At 32.6% G+C, this 26,572-nt stretch overlaps 1 protein-coding gene across 1 annotated transcript in view; it reads left to right on the top strand.

Moving 5' to 3' along the window:
- The window catches only part of LOC140443658 (synaptic vesicle membrane protein VAT-1 homolog-like), a 139,330-nt gene that overhangs the window by 111,207 nt on the left and 1,551 nt on the right, over positions 1 to 26,572 (top strand). The window contains exons 4-6 of the mRNA XM_072535026.1: positions 11,832 to 12,143; positions 17,779 to 17,973; positions 25,046 to 25,283. Of these exons, the coding sequence (XP_072391127.1) occupies positions 11,832 to 12,143; positions 17,779 to 17,973; positions 25,046 to 25,283 (745 nt within the window). The remainder of the gene's footprint in view (positions 1 to 11,831; positions 12,144 to 17,778; positions 17,974 to 25,045; positions 25,284 to 26,572) is intronic.

Raw genomic sequence — 26,572 nt, 5'->3', positions numbered from 1 at the left:
TTAAATTTTTTTAAATTTGTAATCAGTAAATACTCAAATGTTTCTTATATTTAACCAAGATTAATATATTATTATTGTGGTGTGTATAATCGTTTTTCATTTCATGAAGTGTTATATACCTGAGGTTTACCGTTTATTATTTAAATTTTTTTTAAAAATGTGTAGTTGGACATAGTGTTGTTTACCTCTAACAACTTTTTTAAATAATGTGGCATTGCATGTTAAGGTCTTTACGAAATAAACAATACAAACACATTAAACAGCCAATACTATTATTTTATTAGAGGTAAATATTATAATGTTATAATAATTAAGTAAAATTATAGACAAGTTTCAAAATTGTTAAAGATGCTCCATATCATCTTCATCTTCTTGTGGGTAATCGTTTGTGGCTACATCGCTGTGTTAAATTTTGATAAAACGCATGACAAACTGACGGAACAAAAGGTAGTAGTGCAATTAAGTCATTGTACTTTTGTTTTGTGATTGGTAATGGGATTACTGAGACTCGATTTAATTGGGCTGGAAACGTTACTTGCTGTCTTCGATGCCTCATGAAGTCCACTTCATACATATTTTGATTATTGAAATCGGTATTATAAAAGAACTTTCCAATGTGTTCTTGTTAGACTTGTAGGAAAACACATGTTGACAGTAGAACAGGGTCTTTATTAACATTTTTTTTTCTATTTACAAAAGGAGGATTAGATGACAATTTCTTATCGAACAGCGTTTTGAAGTTTTTGAAATCTGCAAGTTCCATATTGTGCACTGTGTATTTACCTGATGTTTGCCTAACTAGTTATTGCCAGTCCCATGGTGTTAAAATGGCCAAATTGGAGAGTTTCTTTCTTTTTCTATCGGTTAAAGCATGAACAGTGTCTGCTTCCATATGTATGTGCCCTTTCAGTAAAAACTTTTGAGTGATCATCTTTATTTGCAGTATCCAAAAATAGCACATTATAATACTTATATTTTTATTTTGTCCATAGCAGTTATCGGTCCAAAGAGTGATGTCCTCCATTTTTGACTACCTGGAATTGTATTGTCAGCCCATTTCAAAATTGACGAGGCAATTTCATTTGCACCTCGGGCCCCTTTCGATTCGTCCAACATTATACATTGTACAGAAGAATCAGTGGCATCATGTATTGTAAAATTTAATGCCCAAAGCTTCCTTTTGTAGATACTAATACAATTGTTTGTTGTGGTGAAGGCAAACATTTTTGCAAATCACCAGATAGTACTTTGTATTTTGGTGACTCTTTAGCTATTATAAAGTCCAATTGTTTTAAGTTTTACCGAGTTTTAGATTCAATTAGGTGAGCATCATAATCAGCCTGTACACTGGTTAGTTCATCTGCAGTAAGATTATTTTTTAATTGAGCGGTGAATGTACTGCATGTATCGCAAATGTCTCTTTCGGGCGGTTTAAACGACAACTTGAAGTCTTTATTAAAAATATCTGCGTACAACCACTTTTTTGCTCTGAGCTTTGGATCTACATGTCTTTCATTGCATTCATCAATGTACAGTTGTTATATCTTTTCTATTGTAAGTTCTGTGCCCAGATAATCTCTCTTACTCCTTTCTCTGGAATAATGACTCTCGTATTTTGGGAATTATTTAATATGTTGATGTATACTATTTATGGTTTCGGTAGGAGTTTTATTGGTTGGCGTGTGTCTACCTCTTTGATCAGTTTTTAATAAACCTCCTGGCTCAATTTTTTTCAACATATTTACTACTACTAAATTAGATATACAAAGTGTGTTTAAAAACATAACCTTGCACACCTTCAATAGCTGATTGTTCACTGTAAAATGGTAGTGTAGTGTATTATTTTTAGATTTGGTAGAATTTGGATCTTTTTTTCTTGATCGAAGAGTAGGTTCGATGTCGATACATGAGAAGATAAATTGCTTTTTAAGATCTGAAACGTTGGTCTCAGTCCAGTATGAGTTGAAAATTTTTTGTCTTTCGTATTCTGGCAATCTTTCAGATCATTTCATGCGACACATGCAAGGAGGCTTTAACATTTTTGCAGGCATGTCTTTGCCTCTTTTACTGAGATACTCTTTCCCACCAGCTATTTTTCGTTTGCGAAGATTAAAGGCTCAATTTTGTTCATTTGCTACACGTTTTTTACCTTTTTGTTTGTACTTAGTTATATTTTGTACCTTTCTTTTAACACTTTTCTCTTCTAAAATAACTTCATTATGTTCATTGAAATTGCCTGCATCACTGCTTAGGGATAAATCGTCCTGAAGAAGATTTTTTTTATTGCCCCACTAATCGTAGGAGTAATAATAGCTTTCTCTTTTACCTTTGTTTTCGCTGGTTTACTTATACGTCTCATATCATTGTCGTCCGATTCTGAGCTTTCACCACTTGGAGGCTCATAGATTTTATTAATATCCGAATTTTCATCTCCAAACAAATTATCATTTTCGTTCACTTCTTTCTTATAACGAATATATTATATCAAACCATCTAAAAGAAGGACTTGAATCGTGTTTTATTATAATTTATGAAAATATTTTAATTCAAACATAATGTTAAAAAATAAAAAATTTAGACATGACTTTAAATTATTATGTTTAATTTCAAATCGAGAGCTGTCATTCGTTTCTCGTAAAGTGTAGCACCAAACTCTATTGAGTTGTGGCATACTAGAATAAATAAAACACACTGGAAAAATTAAAAATTTAATTTGAAATTAACACAAAATGAACTTTTACAGTGAACAAGTGTGGAATTTAAATATATGTATTATAATTCGAAACTGCTGAGATAATAGTATTTTGTCATATCTCCATTATTAAAAAATTCTTCAAACATTTTGGACATTAACTCAACCGTCTCTCTGGTTATTAAATTTATTAGATACCGTTTTTTGTTGTTAATAATAAAAATAATATTTATCCAAACACATTTTTGAACGTTATTTTTTTTATTTAGATTTAGTGCAATTCCGTTATCTGTGATGGCAACAATGAATTGTTTCACGAACCATTGTCTCCAGTCTGAACCAGAGATATGTAAGAGAGGCTCTCTTATATATCTCTGGTCTGAACACTGGTTTACATTGGAAAAAAAAGTGTACCATTTCTATATGACGGGAAGTGTAGAAGGGTACATAACACTATGTCCGGATGGTAAATGACGGTGCACACATATAGAAGAGGTAAACAACACCAAGTCCACATGGTGTTGTTTACCTCTGACTGGAAGTGGACTTGGTGTTTATTAAAAAGTTGGTAATTTGCCGTAAAATTGTCTCTGGACATAGTATGGTTTACCTATGTGTAGAACCAGAAAAGTTATATTCAAAAGTACAATAATCTAAATTTCGATAAAAATGGACATAGTGTCCTTTACCTCCGGGGTACACATTTATAAGTTAATAATCAATTGTAGTGCAGGTCAAGACACTGTATTTATGGTTTAGATGTTTAAATATTCTTGCCCTCTTCGTAAAGGATGATTAATTTACATGAATCATCCAGCCTCCAAAGTTGAACATAGGCCTCCCCTAATTTCTTCTAGTTATGTCGGTTTTGAGCTTCCTGCATCCAATTCCCAACGATTCATTTGGTCTGTGCATCGTGTAGGTGGTCTACCTCTGCTTTTTCTGTCTGCTCGTGGTCTCCTCACTGTAATTTTTTGGACCACCGCTTGTCTTTCATTCTAGCCACCCCGGTTCCACTTCAGCTATGCTATTAGTTCTTACGAGGAAATTAATAACATTATTCTTATTTAAACACACAATCGACATATACCGAGGTCCTCGAGGTAGAAGGTTATTGTTGTAAAAATATTTAAGCATTGAAACGCTTTATCTTGATATTCACTTCTTCTAAAGGTGTATATCTTCTAGACATATTGGTGACCACATCGACCCATCTTATTCTGTTCACAGCAGCTCGAAATACATCAGTTGGTGTTAGAACAGTCCATTTCCTAAGATTTGCTAGTTAGGATATACGTCTGCGTCCAGGGCCTCTCTTACCCTCAATCTTTCCTTGTAGAATTAACTGTAGAAGTCTGTATTTATTATTACGCATAATGTGGTGAAAGTAAGCCGATTTTCTATTCTTTACGGTGTTAATAATTTCTTTGTCTTTTCTTAGCCTCTGGAGAACGTTGTTGTATGGTGGATGTATGAGACCTTTAACATACGTCGGTAGCACCACATTTCAAAATACCTCGAACTGTTTTAAAGTATCTTCTGTGAGATTTCATCTTTCTACTTCGTAGAGGAGGACACTGAATAACATCATAAGTTGCAGATAATCTTTCTAATACCGTTAAAAGAGCTTCTGGTTTTTTCAATACTAGTTGTTATTTCATAGCTATGATCTCAGGTATCCCTTTACACTCTGTATATCCGTTTATTTTAAGTTTTCCGGGCTTACAAAGTCGTGGTGTGCTTAATAAAACATAAAACTACTACCCACTATTTTCAGGGAGGCCGTAGACATATAAAAACACTCACTGAACTTAAGTCATAAAGAATAGAGTCTTGCTTTAAACTAAACAGCGGCGGTGAAAGGCTAAACTAATATTTTTTTTCAAATTAGTTCTATAAAGAATTAATTTGCACGCTGAGTCGGGTTTCCTAGTTACATTTATCCATAAGTTTCTATCTTGGGTCATACAAACAACAATCTCCTTTACAGACATGTCCGCCTAAACGTCTCTACCAAGACGCTTAGGCTGCTTCTTAGGTCTGCCACCCCTACTCCTTCCAGGAACGTGTAACTCGGCAATTCTTGGCTATCATTCCGAGGTTACATGCCCTAATCAACTTAACCTGTGCTCTTTAATTTTCGCATCAATTGATGATACCTATACACTTCTCATAATATATGAAGGGACAAAGAAAAAAGAAAGCCTAATAATGCTGAATTTATTGTAACTAATTTTTAGGAATATGTTTGTTTAAGTTAAGACAAAAAACGATCAGTTTTTCAACAACATTTATTGTGTAGTTACAATTGGTATTTGATCATCGTAAAATACGTTATGAAGAGTTGCTTTATTCTGTTCATTAAACGTAGATTGAGAAGACGAGCAAATTTTTAACAACTTGGCTAGTTTATAGGGGACGAATAGAGAGCTTGGGTAAGGCCGATTAGTCCTCTAAAAAACTTGTCACGAGTATATAGAAGTATTAATATGATGGTGGTTTGTTGTCATACATTGCATCAGGAAGGTTACAAAGAGCTAGAGGTACAGGGCGTGTCAGAATAACGGTCACACACACCAAGATCGCCGCTCACCAAGAGGCCCACAAGGTAAATTGAAGACAATGGTTTGAAGTGCATGGAAGGATTATTATAATGCAAACTGTTTATCAGCGAATCAGAAGTTCTGGACGTACTTTCCAACAACAAATTGCAAATAACTGGAAAAGGAAGCATTTTTCGAAAAATTACCAAGATAGAAAAAGTATTTATTTCGATGAGATGCGCCTAAAAAATCGAAGCGATTCGGAAAATTGTATAAGTTATTTGTTAATAATAATTTCCGGCCCACTTGGAAAAATAAAAAAAAATACATTTGAACTCGAAAAAATATGTAAAATCGAATAAAACAGTTTTGGTGTGGTGGAAATGCAAAAAAAGTAGTCGGTTTATGGTCTGCTTATAGGGGTAGCCTAGGTAACCGTTAATGTTGTTATCCCTGAAATAGGTCTCACCTGGAATCCAAAAGGAGGCTCTATTTGTTTTTATAAAGTTGTATCTCGGGAGATGCCGTCATTTTTTTTTTCATTTTGGCATGATTTTGTATTATTTTCGAAAACGTCCTTCCATTATTATATCCTGAAAATATTTTCTATTGTTTGAATTGGCAACTGCTGTGAATTTGTCTCCTTTCTACAACATAAATAGCGAGCCAGGCGTTGGCACTGGCTACGTATGAAGACTTGGATTAAAGAATCCTTCGTCGAAACAAGTGTAATTCTTAATAAGGAATGTTTGATGACTTTAAATTAAAAGCACTTTATTTTAAGTCGCACTACTACAAGAATACTTTGTTACAAATCGTATTTAATTAAAATTAACTTTTGTTCTTATTTTTATGCCATGTACGAAGAGAATTTTACGTAGTACTTGTATAAATTGCGAATTTATTGAGCTTACACTGTGATTCTTGGCGAGAGTGCCCGAGTTGACATTCAATTACACAATGCTTTTTGGGGCGTACTGCCCGTGGCGACTTGTGATTATAGAATGCTGAAATGCCGGGACGACTGTCCCATACGGGACACGAGAACATAATGCTCAAATGCCGTTCCAAGCCAATAATTTATAGAAAAAAGCAAAGCCGCCAAATTCAACATTTTTAACGGCTGTAACGAACTTTTAACGTATTTTCATACAATGGGTTATTTCTATCAGCAATAAACCATTTATTGTCATATATTTACGAAGAAAATGCATAATATAAAACAATAAAACTGACATATTTATTACCCTTTAAATAAGAGTTCCGAAAACAATAATCCTTACTGACCCACTTTTTAGTAAACATTAATATCTGTTGTTCTAACGAATTTGCGAAGTGGGCCAGATACGAAAAAGAAACATTTTATAATCAAGTGAGTTTATAAAAACGAAACCTTACTGGTTTTTATATTGAGACGAGAAATATTGGTGGCAAACATGATATCGAAGCGTGTTTTAAATTATTTATTGTAAGAGAAAGAATAAATGATTCTTGATGGCATGTTAAGACTGTAACAACCATTGGGCTATTGACCGAAAGATATTGATCTAAATTTTTTTCCACCGCAAAACAGTGGCACTTGATTTTTTGTATTTTCTGTTGTTTTATCGGAAAATAAAATAACAATACTCAGAATAAAAACTATACAAACTTTTCAATCGACCTCAAATATACTTTAAAAAAGAATATAGAAAAGCGTCGTTTTCCAAATCAATTGATTACAAATTGCCGATCTTCTCCACTTATTATATCCCTAGGCATTTTTATAAATAATATCGAGCAATAACACAATTTCAATCTTTATACAGTCTGTAATTATTAAATATTATTAATCAGCCATCCTCACTTATTTTAAAAGTAAGGAAAAATCTTAGCCAGCGGCACTCCCTCAGCAGAAATCCGTTTTGTCCTTTCTTTTTGTTAACCAGACATCCAGAAACGGAACTAGGAACCTGATGTTGATGACAGAATAATCGGAAGTTATATCGATCGCAACGTACATGACATTAAAGCAGTGACGTAGCCAGACGTACAAGCGATAGACTAGATAGGTTGTTAACCTAGGTGATTCGTGGGGTTTTCTACTATTTCAAATAGAACAGTTATTTGTTTTTGTATTATGAGTCACTGTTTTGTGTTTTGTTAATAGCGGTATATTACAGTTGGATATAATATGTAATAAAACACAGTTTCTGTTATTATTTTAAAATAAATATATTTTTGAAATAATTATAATTTTGACAAAGAAAAAGTAAGATTTATAACTTTTGTAGCTATATATTTAGTAATTTTTTGTGTTTAAAGCTAAATTCTCATCTACGTAATGGTTACTAGCGACGGGTCTGAACAATTTATAGATTTTACAAGGATATATCTTAATTATGTACTTACAATGTTAATAGTTACATTGTTAATTAGTAATAATTACAAAATAGTACTTTAAATATATTGATATCGAGCATATACGATTTTAAATAACAAAATTAGATCTTGTAAACATCAGTTACATAATAGTCTCGTAAGTTTTTTGGTTCGCTGTTTTGTCCTAACACGACCAATAAATTTAAAGCTATTTTAAAAATAAATTAATTAAAAAGAACAATTGTATTCTAAACATTGAGTTCTTTTTTGACTCGTAGCTTAGTGAGTTTTGAGATTTAAAGTTTTAAGTTGCCAAAACTTTTATTAATAAATAAATTTCAATAAAAATTTTGTCATAGCTATTTGAAGCCACTCTAAATCCAGTGGCGAATTCGATAAAATTCTCCATTTTCTCCAAGAAAAAATACCGTAGTGTGCCCTTTATTATTCACTAGCATTAACCTTGTCTATTTGTTTTAAACGTTTCAACGTTTGGCATTCCTTTCCTCGGGGACTGTGTCGCATTGCTAATGTAGTGATCTTTTCCCAAGTTAACATGTTTCTTTTATAACTTGATTGCACCGTACTGATGATGACCAAATAGTCAGAAATACATATTTACAGTTGCGTTCCATCGATATATCTTTGTTTTCCTGTTTGCGAGATATACCATTTACAGCCCTTTAAAGTTAAAAAATAAAAATAGTTTTTTTGCATTATCTCCTAAACTACTTGACATTTTGTAATAAAAATGGACACGTTACTTTCTTGTTCTGGAAGCATTTTTCATACAAAAGAAACAACAAAATCTAAGGGCACAGAAAAATTTTAAGAGGGGTTTGCAGCCCTAAATCCCCCCAAACTTTTGAGTACGTTCAAATTAAATGAATTTTGTGGCATCATTAGTTTAACACATTATTTTTAAATTTTTTTTGCCTCTTATCACTTTTTCGAAAAACTAGTTTTTTCCTATTTGGCCATAAAATTACAATTAGTTTCTACGGATAAACAGTTCCATCAATAATAGTCAATAATTTGAAGCTATCATTTATTGTATGAATAAGATTAATCTTAAAAATTTTGATATTAGAATGGCCTACACATTTCAGGAAATGGCAGATATGCATTTAACTTTTGGTAAGTTGGATCAGATTAAATTATGATTTAAATAAACTATCAGGAATATCGTAGGTGAATGTCAAGGAAATAGTGCAGCAGCCGCAAGGCGTTATGCAGTAAAATACCCCAATCGAAATACACACGATAGACGATTATTTCTGACCATTGATCGTCGTTTTCGGGAAACGGGTACATTCCAACAGCAAGTTGCTGGCAATAGTGGTCGTCCAATAATGGATGCAACTGATGAAGACATTTTACAAATCATTGAAGAAGTCCCTGGAACAAGTAGAAGTTAGCTCAACTAAATGTTCCCCACGTAAGGGTTTGGAGGCGTTAGAAGGATCAGCTGCTTAAACCCTATCACTTAACAACGGTTCAAGAGTTATTGGTTGAAGATTATCCTAAAAGGATTGGATTTTGCGATTGGCTGTTAATGGAAAACACTCGAAATGTTAATTTTATTAGAAATATTTTGTTTACCGACGAGGCTACCTTCAGTAGAAATGGAATAACAAACCATCATAACGAACACATTTGGGCCGACGAAAATCCCCACGCAAAAAAAACACTCATCACTAAAATACTTTCAAAGTTAATATTTGGGCAGGAATTGTGGATAACAATCTAATAAGCCCAGTATTTCTTCCCAACAATTTAAATTGTGATAATTATTTGCAGTTCTTGGCAAACGACTTACAAGAGTATTTGGAAGAAGTGAATATTGCAATAAGGTAAAATATGTGGTTTCTACAAGATGGCGCTCCACCGCATTGCAGTAATGAAGTCCGGGAATACCTTTACAGGCAGTATTCTGGTCGGTGGATTGGAAGGGGTCGTGACGCACCTATTTCTTGGTCACCCAGAAGTCCAGCTCTTAACCCCATGGACTTTTGCTTTTGGTGGATTATGAAAGAGAAAGTGTATTCTGTAATAATAGAGGACGAACAACAATTGAGGGTTAGAATAATAGAAGCTGCAAATCAATTTCGTCAGAAAAATATGATTTTTCAGCGCATTTGGTTTTCCTTATTAAAACCATACAAAGAGATATATGTCATTCATTTAATTAATTAACAAGTGTTGAGAGAAGACAGTACTGTAATTGGATATGAATTTTACTTTTTATGTTTTTCCTAAATATATATACTTACACTATCCGAGATCTTTTTGTTGTTAATTAAAATGACCTGATCGACATAATCCTTTTTCTAAAATAATATAATTAATCATTTTGGCGGTGTGGAAATCTCTAATGCAAATGATCCGTAGTAAATGATAATGCTTATGATCTGTAATGCAAAAGAAGAAAGAAACTACATGAAAAACCAATATGTCCAGTACAGGGTGTAGTTTTAGGTTTAACTATTATGCAAATATTTAAATTTAGTCTTAACTACTGTTAGTTTACTTTAACTAAACTCATGGACAAAAATATGGAATATTTTGGAATTTTTCAATTCTTTTTTTTGTAGTCACTATTATTTCAAAATAATTTTAGATTACTGATTTTACTCATATAGTAGACTGATGTACTTAACTGGTTTGAAATATTTTGACGTTTATTCAGCGTTTAGTGTCATTCGTACATTTTATCATAAAAAACCTTCTTCACGTCAAGGAAAAACCATAGTAATTCGGTTAATTTTAGTTTAATCTATTAAGTTTAATTAAATATTGTTTTGATTCAAGTAAGTTTAATACAAATATGCCACCAATTCGACACTGTGATGAAGCCCAAGCAGCACATATTGTAATTTTGTACGAGGAAGGATATACACACAAAAAATATCGCACGGCGTCTCAGGAGAAGTCAATCTACAGTTTCGAATATTTTAGAAAGGTGCCATGAAACAGGCAATTTTGTACGAAGGCCTGGTCAAGGACGCCCAAGGTGCACAACCGCAATTGATGACCATTTTTGGTTCTTAATTCTACAAGAAATCGCTCATTGACATCGATGCACTTCAAAAATGAGCTACTAAATGTCAGACAAGTTAATGTGAGTTCAAAAACAGTTAGACGAAGATTAAAAGAAGCAAACTTAAAGCCTAGAGGCCATGCAAAAGTTTCACGTCTTCTCCAAAATCATAAAGTTCGTCGTTTAGAATTTGCAAGAAGATATACTCATTGGAATATCGACAATTGGAAAAAAATTCTTTTCACTGATGAGACCAGAATCCTATTATATAAGCCAGATGGTCGAAACCACATCTACAGAAGAGTTGGAGATCGATTCGCCACCTGCAATCTTGCCCAGACCGTTAGTTTTGGAGGTAGTGGCATAATGCTTTGGTGAGGTATTAGTTGGGAGGGACGCACCGCACTTGTGGAAGTGATTGGACGGATGACTGGTGACGTTTACGTTCAAAATATCCTGCAAGATCATGTTTTGCCATATGTTGATACAGTGGATATGACAGATTCATGTTAATGCACGATAATGCTCAACCACATGCCTCTGCCATAGTAAGTAATTATCTTGATGTGATCCAAATTCGAAGATTGGATTGGCCACCATTTAGTCCGGATTTAAATTCAATAGAGCACATGTGAGATCAGATAAAACGCCGCATACGACAAAGAAATCCCGTTCCAAATATGATAGAGTAGCTTCAGCTTGCTGCACAGTAATAAGACTAGTGAGAAGGATGCAAGCAGTAATAAGAGCTAGAGGGGGAATACTCGTTACTGAACTTGCACTTGTTTCAATTAAAAAGAATTGTTTAAGCAATTTAAGTTAGCATTTAAGTTTATACACTAAAAAAACCTTATTTACCTAGCATTAAGAATTTTTTCGCAATTTTCTCCGCATAAAAACTTAAATTGTTTATTAAACATTGTTAAATTTAACTCTTTTTTATAATAAACGATTTAATTGACCAGAATTTATTCTCAAAACAGAAAAATTAGAAAATCCCAAAATATTCGATATTTTGTCCATGAGTGTATAATTAAATTCAAAGGCGAGACAAATTACTGTTTACACCAGTTCTCGAAATTAATTTTTAGGAAGTTAAAAAGTTTATATTGGTACATCGGTAGTATTTAGTGCTAATATAAGAATACAATATATATTTTTATTTTCGTATACTGAGGGTTTTGTTTTATTTTAGGGTCAAGCGATCGTACAACTAGCCAAGACCGTCCCAGATGTTACTATTTTCGGTGTTTGTTCTAAAGGCAAACACGAAGCATTGAAAACTGCCGAATCACCCATCGACCACTTATTAGAAAGGGGATCTGATTATGCTAGTGAAATTAGAAAAGTTTCCCCTGACGGCGTAGATATTGTTTTAGATTGCCTTTGTGGCGAGGAATGCAACAAGGGTTACACTTTGCTCAAACCAATGGGCAAATATATTCTGTATGGCTCATCCAACGTCGTTACCGGGGAAACCAAGAGTTTCTTCAGTGCTGCAAGATCGGTATGTTTTTATTACACTTTTTTATAATAATTTATATGAAAATCAATACTTAGATAGTAGATTGTGACTTCACTGAAAGCCAAGTCGTTAAAAGAAATGTCATAATTATATTAGTTCTATTAGAACTAATAGATTAGTCATTTTCTAACTCTTTAGAAGTAATTAATTCAAATTATTGCTTAACTTACTAAAGAAACTGGTCCAGACAGTAATAATTAAGACTGACCGGAAAAAAAACAGAAAAGACACTTTCAATTACTTTCACATGGAAAAAGGCAAATGTTCTTGTCTACAAAAAATCGGATCGTGAAGAACTATCGACATCACTTATATTTCAGTTTGTGAGCTTTTCACTAGATTATTATCAAATAGAATAGCATCTAAGCTAAGGGGCAAAAGAAAACCGACTAGAAATAAATATTCAAAAGACAAAAAGCCAACACATACAAGAGCTAAGGGAAACAGACGCACAGTTGAATTAGAGGACAATATTGAAACTGTAGAAAGTTTCACATATATGAGAGTTACATTAAACACGGATGGAACAGAAGAACCAGAAATTCAAAGAAGAATAGTAAAGGAAAACAAAGCTTACTTTTCACTCGCCCATGTGTTCTGCTCCAAAAACACACTGGAGATCGAAAATCAGGTCTACAAAACTATTATCAGACCAATAGTATGTTATGGATGTGAGACATGATCGATGACAAAAAATAAAAAAGAAAGCTTTGAAAGAAATTTTCCAAGTATTATATTTGGACCTATTAACGAAAATGAGTAAGGATGTCAAAGTATAACCATGAACTCTACCAACCATCTACCAACTTTTTAAAGAGATCTCAGAATTCGTTTAACTTCAGAGACTTCGATGGGCTGGTGGTGTAATGAGAATGGAGGCCGAAAGATTGCCAAAAAGAGTCCTAGATAGTAAAATGTAGGACGCAAGACCAAAAGGAAGGTCACGGAAACGTGGAAGGATGAAGTGACATCCGACACGCAAAATTTCCTAGACGTGAGAGTCGTGAGAAATTGGAGAAGATCTGCGCGGGACCGGCAGATAGTTTAGAGGAGGCCAAGACACGATTTGGGTTTGTAGAGCTATTGGAGTGAGTGGAAAGGATTTAATCACGGCTACAAGTACAATAGAGCACATACATAGAGACAAGTAATGGATGAAATCACAGCCGAGACGAGAAGCCGAATGGATCCAGAAATCGTTCTCAAAATATAAACAAATTTTGTTTTTTTGTTACTTGGTAAAAAATTCTAATAATTTAATTTTATCTGACTCATTTATATTGACAATTCAGATATATATTATACATTTTAAAGTAGACGACTTTAAAATGATATTGCCAATATTGCTGAGTTGCGTTCCTGGAACGACTTTATTGTATGATAGTTCATTCGATTACATGAAATCAACTTCAACTTGAGAATATCCGTCAGAAAAAAATCATAGCATGTAATTTGTCTTTAAAAAGACAAACACATGCCATGATGACAGTAAAATTCTCCTGTTAGTGATTCTATAGTAAATCATGAGGAAAAAATCAGGAAAAAAAACCTCATAATACTATCCCGACATGGTAAGTATTTAGTTTACTCTCGATAAACACCAAATTCTGATTTTATATGTTTATTATTTAAAAAACATAAATGATGTATCCTCGATGTGTTACTGACTTAATAATACTGGTATTTTCCCTTTAGTAACTTCCTCTTTTATTATGAGTAACCAGATCGATCCTACCACATTCTGCCGAGGAATTTGCGACACAATTGGTCCTATTTAGCATAATTAGAGCCGCTTCTTTGATTTTTCTCTTTTTACCATCCGTTTCTTTTAGGACTATATTATTTTTTACAAATTTTCTATTTTTAATATAAGATTGATGTTCACTTATTCTAAAATTCAATGGCCTTGATGTTTCATCTAAATAAAACTGATCACATTCACAAGGTATTTTATAGATACAATTCTTGTCCTTTCTTGTTCATTGTTAGGTTTGGTTTTAGACAAAATATATCTCAATGTGTTTGTAGTTTTGAATGTTGAATTTATTTCCTATCCTTTTAAGTTTTTCTGATATTCCTTTTATGTATGGTATTGTTATTTTCCTCGTATTATTCCTTGTGTATGCTGTAGGATCTCGTTCTAAGTTGTTCTGTTCTAATTTTGACTCTATCGTATAAGGATTTAATGATTCCTTTTTTAATATTAATATTGTGATTTGATTTAAAATTTAAATATCTGTTGGTGTGTGTTGGTTTTCTATACACCTGAGTCTCATATCCAGTATCATTCATAGAGATTAAAACATCCAGAAAAGGTAGTGTGTTATTATATTCCTTTTCTATATTATATTATATTTTTTATAAAATATAATGTGTATGTGTTTATTTCGAAGCAAAACATGAACTTAACAAAAAATGAGAACTACATTTTTGAGATCGCCTTTCACATACATATCATCTTAACATTAAAAAAGTAGGTGACGGAAGAAAGTCGTTTGAAATTGACAATGAATGGCTTCTAATTGGGTGACCTATAATTATGTTTAATTCCTGTATTATGTATTTGGACTGATTTTTGGTTACGATACATGTAGCCATAGATGATATAATAAACTGTTTACTTGTATATAGGCAGCCAATATTACTAATCGATATTTTAGTCCCAAGAAACTAAAACAGTACTGCAGAAAACTTAAAACAAAATAAACAATTCCAGGGTTTACAACGAATATGTTAACGCTCAGCTGAAGGAACTTAAAAATATTAATATTTTATATTTTTTTGATGAAAACTTATTAAGACTACATTCACTAACACCAACGATTAAAAAAAAATTCAAACATAATTTTATAAAAGGATAAAATTCGTGAAGTGCCAAATAAAAAGTGTATATATTTAATAGTATATAAATGAGATTATTTACGAAAATTTTTTACCAACAATCTACACTGTTATATAAATGTTAAAACAGTTCTTTTTCAGATGAAGAGACAATTAAGAGTTGTGCGAATTTTAAGTATTTGGCGTCAGTGATAAGCCGAGATGGTTCATGTATAAAAGATCTAGAAACGCAAATAGCACAAAGAAAACAAGCTACGAAAACACTTCATGGAATGATATGGAAGAACACAGTTGAATTTGACTTGATGAGAAGATGTCTATGAATCACCAGAGAGTATAGAATTAGAACAGAGGAAATATAGACCAGAATGTTCAATCACAAAAAGTTGGAAAACAAAGCCCTGCAGTGATACGAGCATGTACAAAACATGTCAGAGCACAGATGGTGAAAAGAATATTTGACTGGGACCCGCCGGAAAGAAGACGAAGAGGAAGACCTGCAATAAGATGTAAAACGTACATAGGAAATAATATGATAGATATGAACCTCAATGGTAGAATAGAGTTCTGTGGAGGACGAAAACGACGAACTTATAATGAGAAAAAGCCGAAGAAGACAAACATTTTTGTAGTTAGGGCAAGTTGAATGAAGTCGCGATTGAACACCTTTGCAGCTGCAGACTTTATACCTTCCTTGACAGGCAACATATTTTACCCCGTGAGAGCCTCTGCTGGAAAATCGTTCATCAGACGAGATTGAATAAGATTGTTCTTTTGCCATGATCGAATGGCCAACATCTCCCATGAATTTATTCTCATTTCTTACAATCAATGGAGGTTGGACGTCAGCTAGAACCGTCCTTTTGTATTCTCTATACAGTTCTAGGCTCACAACCATAGCAAGTACTGGCAAAGTGAACAGTTTTATTGTCCTTCCATGTCCACACTCCAATATCCATTGAAGAAATTGTCCAATTGAACAATCCATTGTAATCAGAATCACCGCACTGCATGGATTTATCAGTTATCAGGTTTAATTGTTTCACATGCTAGAGTACGTTCTGCCTTTAATTTATAAAGAATTGTATAGAAGTAAAGTAATTATCAAAATAAATCATTCTTTGTTTTCCCAATTTCCCTTCAGTAAGTTTAAGGACAACTTGACCACCCATTCCAAAGTCTTTATATTTTTCTTTAACTTTTAATGGATTATATTTCTTTAGAGAGCTTCGTCCCTTGAAGAGTATCATGGATTCATCAATTGAAAGCTGGCCAGATCCTTTATAATTTTTTGAAAAAGCTTTATTTTGTTTAATGACCATTAGGCTGATTTTGAGTTTATCATGAGTTTGTACGTCAGCATTGTCATTTACATGCAGATTACTCAGTATTTCATTAAATCTATCTCTGTTCATTGCATCAGGAACAAACGCCGTTTTCAAGTTTTCACTGTTAGACCAATGTCTATGTCTCCAATTTGGTAACATGATATTCCGTGAACATGTTAATCCCCAAAAATGTCATCAACTCTTCTTTTTTTTAGGTAAAAATTTTTTTTAGGACAGCGTATAAGTTACTCTGATGAACTACATCATTGATTACAGAACCTATCAAGACAAATATGTCAGTTCCAGATTCGCAATATGCAAAATTATCTTCTGTGCGTATTGGGTAATTGTATTCTGGAATTAAAGTTTTTAGATCCCTCTTACGACATTTTCTATCTACACTTGCAGTGTATTGCTGATTTTGGTTATTTTCAATATCTTCTCTGACGTGGTAATCGCCGTGTTAAACAATGTCTTCTGATTTTTCTGTCACTGAATTTTCTGGTAGGACAGTTTCAGAATTAGTTATAATAAATTCACAGTTTCCATCGTTATCATCAGATTCTTCATCAGCGTGAATGTTTAGATCATCTGGAATATTTTCATATAAAAAATTAGTCAAAATTTAGCATCACTAAGAGGTTTTTTGTTTGTCCAGTTTATTTTTTCTCCCATCTAAAAGGAAAAACAGTTTTAAACGTAAATAAGAGTGAGCAAATTTGTCATACGATTTAAATGCATGACAGTACATACTTACTTCCTACTTCGAGGACTTCATACACGTCCTCGGTACAAAATAGGACTTTTTTCACAATATCAAAAATAAGTAATCACATTACTAAGTCAAATGAATGTTCTATGTTATTATAATAAAGACGGTTTCCAAATTGTCTTCTATTTCACTTTTATTTGCACATAAATCTCAAGTAACAAAATCTGACGAATCAGTTGGGATATACACTGACATTATGGCTGTTTATGTAATATATGCGTTTTTAAATAAGTGGTACGTTTGGTATGTTCAAGTACCGTCTGTTAACAAAGGGTTAAATGTATTCTAAGTGGTATGGGTTAAATGTATCGTATAGAATATTCGTAGATGATCTTGAACGCAACTGAAATAATTACAAAGATAAAAAGAAAAAGCTTACGAATATAGTTTACAGCTGAAGTAGTTTGACTAAATTACCTACTACAAAAAAATAAAAATAGTCACAAGGAAAATATGCGGTAGAATTAAATGTAAAAGGAAAGTAACATAATTGAGATAAGAGAAAAACTGAATGGTTGCCACATCGTCTTTTCATAATGTCTGCGCGTCATTACAAGATACAAGAAATCAGCCACAACAGACTTAACTTTTAAGTTCCTTAAATTTCAATTTGTTTTATATATTCGCGTCTTTTTCTTTCTAATTATTATACCAACTCATGTTTCTCTTTTTTTAGTGGTGGCAAGTTGACAAGATATCTCCTTTAAAACTCTTTGACGAAAACCGCACTCTCTCCGGTTTTAACCTAAGACGTTTAATGTATCAACAACATGGCGACGAGTATGTCAAGCAGACTGTTCAAAAAGTATTTTCTTTATTCCAAGAGAAAAAGATTAAACCTTTATTAGATTCAACATGGGCTCTCGAAGACGTAAGTATAAACAATTTTTATAGAACATTTATAGTTGTTCTTTATCAATATTGTAATATTATTAGATGAAAGAAATTATGTCAGTATTTTATTTAATATATTCTTTATCGTATACACGTATATTTATAGTCACAGTGTCACAACGGGTAATCTATATTATCGTCTGGATTTTGGTAGATTAACAATAGAACTACCATCAAAATGAAATATTCAGAACAGACGCATCGGTCATTTTGAATGGTGGTCTTTTTGTGTTTAGTTTTATTTTTAAAAGTTTTGAAATGTAAGTAAATTACCACATTGATGAATTCTCTTGAATGAAAGGATAAGCCTGATCAAAACACAATTTTTTTTATTTTTACACACGATATCTAAAAATGTTGTTTATCAAGGAGATGATCACGAAGATCAAAGAACATTGATAATTCAAAATAAAAAAAAACAAACGGATGTATTTAGGGGTCGCGCGTCGGTGCCACATCGGAAAAAAATTTTATATAGCTTGTGACTATCTTGTGCTCTATAGAGGTTTTTCGAATTCATGAAAAAAATGAAAGACATTTATTGTTTCATAAATAATACAAATTAAGTTATGTCACAATTTAAAACATGGTGTAGGACATTAAGGTGGCTTGTCTGAACAGATTTCACAGCTGTACCTTATTTCTTTTCTTTTGTAAACTGTCTGCATTTCAGAAACAAATATTTCTTGTTACAATTTTCTTATGATAGAATCTCTTCTAAATAATGTTGATCGTTTGCTATTAGATGTTTTCTTAGATGATTAAAATTTCTTAACGAAAACTCACATCAAAGATATTTTAAAGCTGTAAAAGAGATGACACTAAAGCTTACCTGAAGCTAGCAAAATTTATTCCTTTTTCTGTTCATTTTTTATATAGAACGAAGGAATTCCAATCACTAACATCCAATTAATGGAATAATACTTTTTTGTACCATCTAATTGTCTTGCGAGGACAGGTATAATAACTTAGTTAATCGGCCCTTTTAATTCCTAACATGGTGATGGTATGCATGGATTACCCAAGGTTTTTGTTTGTCCATATAGTGTCTATTTGTGTCTGTAACTATTTATGGTCGATACGAGATTATTATAGCATGAACCTCGCGTTTCTCGTTCTACTTGCTTATAGATACACTAGTGTTATAATTCTTTTTCTCCATGCCGTGAGGCTTATTATGAAGATAAGGCCCCAATAATCTTAAAACAAGTTGTTCAGTCTTAGAACTTTCACCTGATGTTGGATGGTTGCGATCACGACCCTGAAAAATTTCTAAATTTAAAATGAAACCCTCGTCCCGTAGTAAGTTCATAGAACTTAATTCCATACTTCGATTTTTGGCAGCATAGATAAGAGCATAGCAAAAAATCAGAACAACTGAAACGCAATGTAACGATAGAGCGCGCGAACAAATTTCGCGCAACCCTACACTACGTGGAGTAGTAAACGAAGTCCCATGCGTGTTTCTTAATAAAATAAAATAAACTATAATAACAAATAAATCAAATAAAATTAAAAAAATAAACAAAATGTACTCCGGGTGTGACCGAGGAGGGGAAGCATAGTTTTAGCATTTATATGAAGAATTAGGAGCGATGGTTTTTAATTTATTTTATTTTATTGAGAAACACGCATGGGACTGTCTTTACTAGTCCACGTAGTATGTGGTCATGCGACCTGTTGTTACATTGCGTTTCAGTTGATTTTAATTTTTCATACCTTTACGCTATCTACCACACCGATCTATGCATTCCATTCGTACCCGCGATAAGAAAGTTATGCTCCCAATAAAACAAAATAAATTAAAAACCATCGCTTCGTGCGTAGACAATAAGAAAGCTATGCTTTTCCCCCTGGGTCACTTCTCTTTTTTTTTATTTTTGATAATAATGTTTAAAAACGAGACAGCCTTTGAATAATAACATTGATTCGTCAAGGGATAAGTGTTCACAAGGTGAGAACACTGCAATTTTCACCAGCAAGAATCACCAGATCTAAGAGGCTTCTGACTAAGTATATTATTTTTTTCCTACATGCGGCCCTTTAGCGGCTGGATGCAGATCTTGGAACCCATTGTCCTTGCCCTATCAGTTTTCTCCTAGTGAGATTTAGAAAGATTTATCCCTATTCGGAGTTGCCATCGGGCCTCCATTTTAGACGCTCGGTCTGCTTGATGAATCCGGCAAGCTTCTTAAGCTTGCTCTTCGTCAATACCTTTTTGAGGGTTGTTTGGCAAGAGTAGAACCATTGCTGCCTTGTGTTAACAAAGGCTGGACAGTCCCCTACGAAGTGTTCTGCTGTATCTTCCCTTCTCTCACACCACGGGCATATTGCTGATTGGCTTAGCCAACATATATTTTGGTGTCTCTAGATGTTAGCGTAACCTTTGAGGATCAGTACTACCTCAAGAACTCTATCTCTACTCAAACCAGTTAGTTAATTTTCTAACAAGACTGAACCGACGGCCACCTTAGTCTCATGACAATCACTTCTCCCGATCACCACACCTGATCTGTAGTACCTTAGCTGCTACATGGGCCTCCTCATTCTCCCAATGCCGGAATGCTCTGGACATCTGGCACTGAGGCATCTAACAGCTACTTTGTTATTTTTAGTCTGCAACTCGTTAAGAGCTTTAAAACACGTTTTCTAATAGCCCTGTCGTTTGATAGGATTTATCAACGTTATCTGAGCTGGTTGGCTATCCAAATACATAATTTTATCATAATCCCGAATTCCAGCTTTGATCATTGTCTCAGCAGCTTCCTACAAGGTCAATGTCTCCGCATGAAAAACATGTTCATCAAGGTAGAAGCTAGTCCTGTCAGACAAAGGAAGATCACCACTGAAGAAGACCATTTTTGCGTTGTTGTTTCATCTCGAGCCATCATTATATACAGGGTGGTCCTTAAGTAATTGTACAAACAGAAACTGTAGATTCTGCACTTTAAAATATTACGATTTAAGCCAACTTGCTTTAATAAAATGTTGATATTAAGAAAGATACAGGGTGTTAAAGTGGAAATTTCAAATTTTATTTTTCGCTATAATTTTTACGTTTGTAATTATTTTTGGACAAAAATTTACAGTTGGATGCTTTTAAGCAGGATAAATTATAATTTTATACTTATTTTAATGTAATTAATAGAGGGCGCCACATATGCCACATGTGTGGCATAAATTTGCGCTTAACTTTTTTGCTCTTTAAGTTAGCTCTATTTTTGTTAAAAAATATTAAAGATACAGTATTTTTGCACAGAGAAGGTATACTTGTTAGTAACCTGAAAATTCAACTGTTCAAATTTTATAAGTCAGCTGCACAATATTTCTTAGTTTGATATTTTTGCGGTAAAGCACTGAATACCTGTAGATAAGCATAATTCATAGTTTATTCTTATTAAAACAACTCAAAGATGATAATGTAACATCACAAAATGCTTTGTTATGGGTGCTAAATGTCTTATTGGAGAAAAGATATTTTATCTTCATCTTTAGGTGCCGTGTCCGTATTCAGACGTTGGCCGTCACCATGTTTACAATTTCCCTTTGCTATTGCTTCTTAAGTTTCTATAATGGCATTTTATTACTTTTTCTCTATTGTAAAATACTAAAAACCCAAAATATGTGGTTTATGCAAGATGGTACACCACCACATTCTAGAGAGAAGGCAGTTAGAACATACTTAAATACAACTTTTCTGAACGTTGGATTGGTCATGGTAGTCATATTTCTTGGCAATGTGGTGAGATATTGATATCATTATTTAATTCATAAAAAATCCGAAAAGAATACTTATTGTTCATTACGTAAATTGTTTACCCATTTTTATTAGGACAAATAGAAACTAGAGCAGAGGTATTGAATAACACATATGTGTCCTGTTTCATAATACTTTTGCTACAAATCTAACCTGAAAGACTCAGCATTTTTACAAAAACATCATCGTTGTCCTAATAACCGATATTGTTATAAATATAGTAAACACACGGGCAATTTAGTTTAGCATAATATTAGTTTGTTAGTAAATCATAATAGTCCATTTGTTCGAGATGTAATTATAGTTACTCGTAAGTTGTAACGTAATCATACAAATAAGTAATGTCATCGATAGGTTATTACGTGTATATATAAGTAACCCATGAACGAAATACATCACAGTTTAATACATTATTTAACTTCTGCGACAAATAAGATGTAGTTCCATAATATACCATAAGATTTGGATATGTATCCAAAATAATATATTCATCCGTTATACATTATAGCCACCACGTAGCCCCGAATTTAATCCGCTTGATTTTGGTGTATGAAGCGCATTAAAACAACGTGTCTATAAGAATCCCATAAACATTCACAACCCACTATGGGACGAAATATATACTGCAGCAGTTTCTTTAGAACCAATGATGCTATTTAATATGAGACGATCTTTTATGGAATATATTAACAAATGAATTAAAGAAAATGGTGGACATATCGAACACTTGCTTTGACAAACAGTTATGTTATTTAGTTTAACTATTTATTATTTTGGTTTGTAAACAAAATGTTTTGATTATGACTTTAATTTAAGATAAAACGTAAAATGTTTTATGTAAAATCCTAGTATTCTGTTATTTTGTCAAATCCTATTATTAATTTTCCTGCTGATTTATTTATTTTATTTAATATTTCGTTAACCATTAACTTTAGTTAAAGGTATTTTATACCAAAATTCAGAAGTATTAATGTTTCTGTCTATTGTTTCTTCGTTGCCTGGAGGATTTTACTTTAGATTAGAATTATGCAGCTGATTTTTAAAATGCGATTATCTCGAAAACTATTCAGTTTTGAAGTTATTAACAAGTATACCTTTTTCTTGTTAAAATAATGTATCTTTAATATTCTTTATCCCAAATACAGGTAACTTAAAGAGCAAAAAAGTTAAGTGCAAATTTATACCACATATGTGGCATAAGTGGCGCCCTCTATCAGTTACATCAAAGTGTGCATCAAATTATAATTTCTCATATTTAAAAGTACCCAGCTGTAAATTTTTGTACATAAATGTTTACAGACATGAAAGTTATAGTAAAAAATAAAATTTTAATTTTGCACTTTAACACCCTGTATCTTTCTTAATATCAACATTTTATTAAAGCAATTTGGCTTAAATCGTAATATTTTAAAGTGTAGAATCTACGGTTTCTTTTTGTACAATTACTTAAGGACCACCCTGTATAGTAAAAACTCAAAGGCCAGTGTGGGAGTAGTATAGTAATTGAAACATTTGACATTTGAATATAATCAGTTAAAACGACGTCATAATTGGCGCAACAGTGGCCAATGTTGGTAATGAACATTTAGCTATGGTTCTAATAGGTAAAAAGAAATAAAATAAGACTTACTCGCAATCAATTTAATTTTACTACCAAAATGACCGGTTTCGCTTTCTACACTTTGCAAAGCATCTTCAGGCCAAACGGTACAAAGTAAATTAAATGCTGAAATTATAAAAAGCCCATATTAGGGTGCTGTCTTATAAAGATAAAGATAAAAATTACAGCAATTATGCCAATATTACATGTCTGTGTTTATTAATATGAATAAAATTGAATAAGCACACAAAGTAAAAACCCACAAATTGGTATAAGATAATCTATTGAATTGTAATAAATTAGTAGAAAAACAAAATACTACTTACATGCCTGTACAAGAATTATTAGTTAATGATTCGGGAAATATAGTTCAAACTATCCTGTATTGCTGATGATGGGTGATCTTCGGTTTTTATTGTAACTGTTTGATAATTAGCGAGGAAGTTTCTTGTGGGGAGAGATGTTAACAAATGAAATAGGAGTAAGGTATTATGTGATTGTTTGTTAAATGAAAGTGATGTTTTATATTATTTAAATTATTAAAAGTTATTTATATTTATTCAAAAGATATATTTTAGAAATGTGTTGTAATTATCAAATTTTTTTTGATAAAGTGAATTTAATTTCTGTTTTGGCAGAAAATTGTGATGTCAGATATGTTAAAATTATTAAAACTAAAACAATTAGGGACACTTAGGGACAAACAGAACACAGTTAAAAGGATAAAACAGACATTAAATTTAATAAGAGTAGGAGGTAAATTTGACAAGCTAATGTAATCTAATGTAGGTTAAGGTGTGACAGTTCTTCTTCTATTTCTTAGTATTGTAACTAAAGTTAACCAGTTTTTGAAGCAAATAGATATTACTGAAATAGTAATTAAACATTTAAATGGAAAATTGTAAGCTAATATGTATAATATTGGCATACTTTAACAATCACTAAATGAATTAAATTTAAATGTGACAATCAAAATAATTGAAATAATTTCTTATATAAGAAACTTAAAGAGTCAGAATTACAAAACAAACTTAAGTTAGTATTTGGTAACAAAATATTAATCCAAAAATGTAATAAATATACAAAATTTTTTTGAAAAAACTTATTGTCGGCGTGAATGAGCTATCTGTAATGGTATGTGTAAAAATCTTATTTTAGTTCTAATATATTAATGTGGAAACTACAGAAAAGTAGATAAATTGTTCATAGCAAATTAATAAACAAATTCCAGAAATTAACTGAATTATTACAAAATAATAATGAGGTTGGTAATTCTGGTATATGACAGTTGAGCGCCGGATATAGGCATGACTGCAGGTAACTGATGTACTATTTAAACGGTGCAACAGTAAATTTTAATCTTAAGAGATTAAAAATTTCCTTTTTTTCCTGCAGATAAGATAAAGATTGCCATGATGAACGCCAACAGTCGTAACGGATAGGCACATCAAGAAGAACAGAAGAATATTTTTGTCACATGATATCTTGAACCTGTGAATTAATACTAGGACTTCCAAAATTTCTCATATTTACTGAACTGATTTATTAGTCGATACTGTATGATTGTGACATCATACTGTTAAATAAATATCAATAATCTGTAATAGATTTTGTTAGATAAATTTTTTCTACAATATTTTCATGCAAATGAATTTTTTTAACTGTGATTTAAATGCAAACAATGATTTTTAGGTTGCTGAAGCGATGCAGAAAATGCATGACCGTAAGAACGTAGGCAAAGTTATTTTGGATCCTAGTCTAGAACCGAAACCGAAACCAGCTACTCCAGCTAAGGGTAAAAATAAGGAGGATAAGAAGAAGCAATCTTCCGAAGAAAAAAAAGAGCCAGAAGAGAAGAAAGAGGAAAATGCGAAGGAGGAGAAAAAGGAGGAACCTGTTGTCAATGGTGATTCGGCTGGCGATTCACCAGGTAGGATATTTTTTTCTTAATCATTTTAATCATTCAGCATTCTATAGTCATGTCAACTTTTATAGAAATTTACGTTATTTTTGAAGTTTAAAATTTAATTGACAGTAAATATGTGAGCTGGGCAATTGTGATATTTTTACCAGTAACCTGTTTATTTAGTATAAACGCGTTTACGATAGTTGAACCTAGAAGAATTTCTATTGCCAATTTGCGATACCGCTTGAGGCTACCTCTGAGGCAATAAGAGTAGGCTTTTAGTTGATCAGAGATATCAATGAAACTTTTGTTTTGGTTATAGTCTCTAATAGCTGTTGGTTTTTCCTTTCCAGTTCCATTTTTGGACTTTACAGTAACCATCTTATTTTTGTTTTTTGTTGTCAGCATCAAAACGTCACGTTTATTACACCACTTCAGTATCACCACTCCAGAATCACTTTACTTGGCGATAACTTCGCCTTTTTTGATTTTTTTTGTACTATGTCTTTTGGAATTCCCTTCCGATTTTTTCTTAAGGTGCCGACCAGATGAGTTTGTCTGTCCAGCAATTTGTGAGCAAGTTCGATACTGGTATAATGGTTATCCACAAATATGGTTCGACCACTATCCAATAAATTTTTGCAAAGCCCCATAACAATCGATGTTGGTACGCTGTCAGAAGTAGTATTTTTTTCGGTTCCACAATATATTTTGAAATCATACGTGTAACCTTGTTGAAGACAAAGTTTGAAAACTTTTACCCCAAACTTATGTCTTTTGTTTTTTATATATTGTAGAAAACTAAGACTTCCTCGAAAAGGCACGAGGGTTTCGTCTACGCAATCATTACGTGAAGGGGTTACTGCGTTTTGAAATTTTTGACTGATATGATTTAGAAGATCACAAAAATGTCAGTCGCTCAAGAGGAGCTCAAATCGGTTTCTGGACATTAACGATTTTATTTCGTTTGAATATAAGATATTCTTACACCAATAGGATGTCACACTAGGCATCTGAACTAATCCCATCCAAATCTGTATACCCAAAAATATTTTCAATTCGTCAGTAGTAGTATCCTTCCATTGTCGAATCGTAGCTTGAAGTAAATTGGTTCTTTCTGTTTTTTGCGAAGCGTATTTATTGGTTTCTTGTACCATCAAATGCATGATATCGTCATCCACAAACAGTAAACAAAAATCAATAGGCTGGTTACCATGCATACCTGAGATATTTTCATTTATATTCAACCCTTGCTCGAAAACAGTGAAATGTTTCAAATTATCCCCGGTTACCTCATTCCAGTTCAACACTGT

This window comes from Diabrotica undecimpunctata, chromosome 6, assembly GCF_040954645.1.
Source record: "Diabrotica undecimpunctata isolate CICGRU chromosome 6, icDiaUnde3, whole genome shotgun sequence".
Taxonomy (NCBI): domain Eukaryota; kingdom Metazoa; phylum Arthropoda; class Insecta; order Coleoptera; family Chrysomelidae; genus Diabrotica; species Diabrotica undecimpunctata.
Note: the sequence above shows the minus strand (reverse complement) of the source record. Positions and strands in the feature narration are given on the sequence as shown.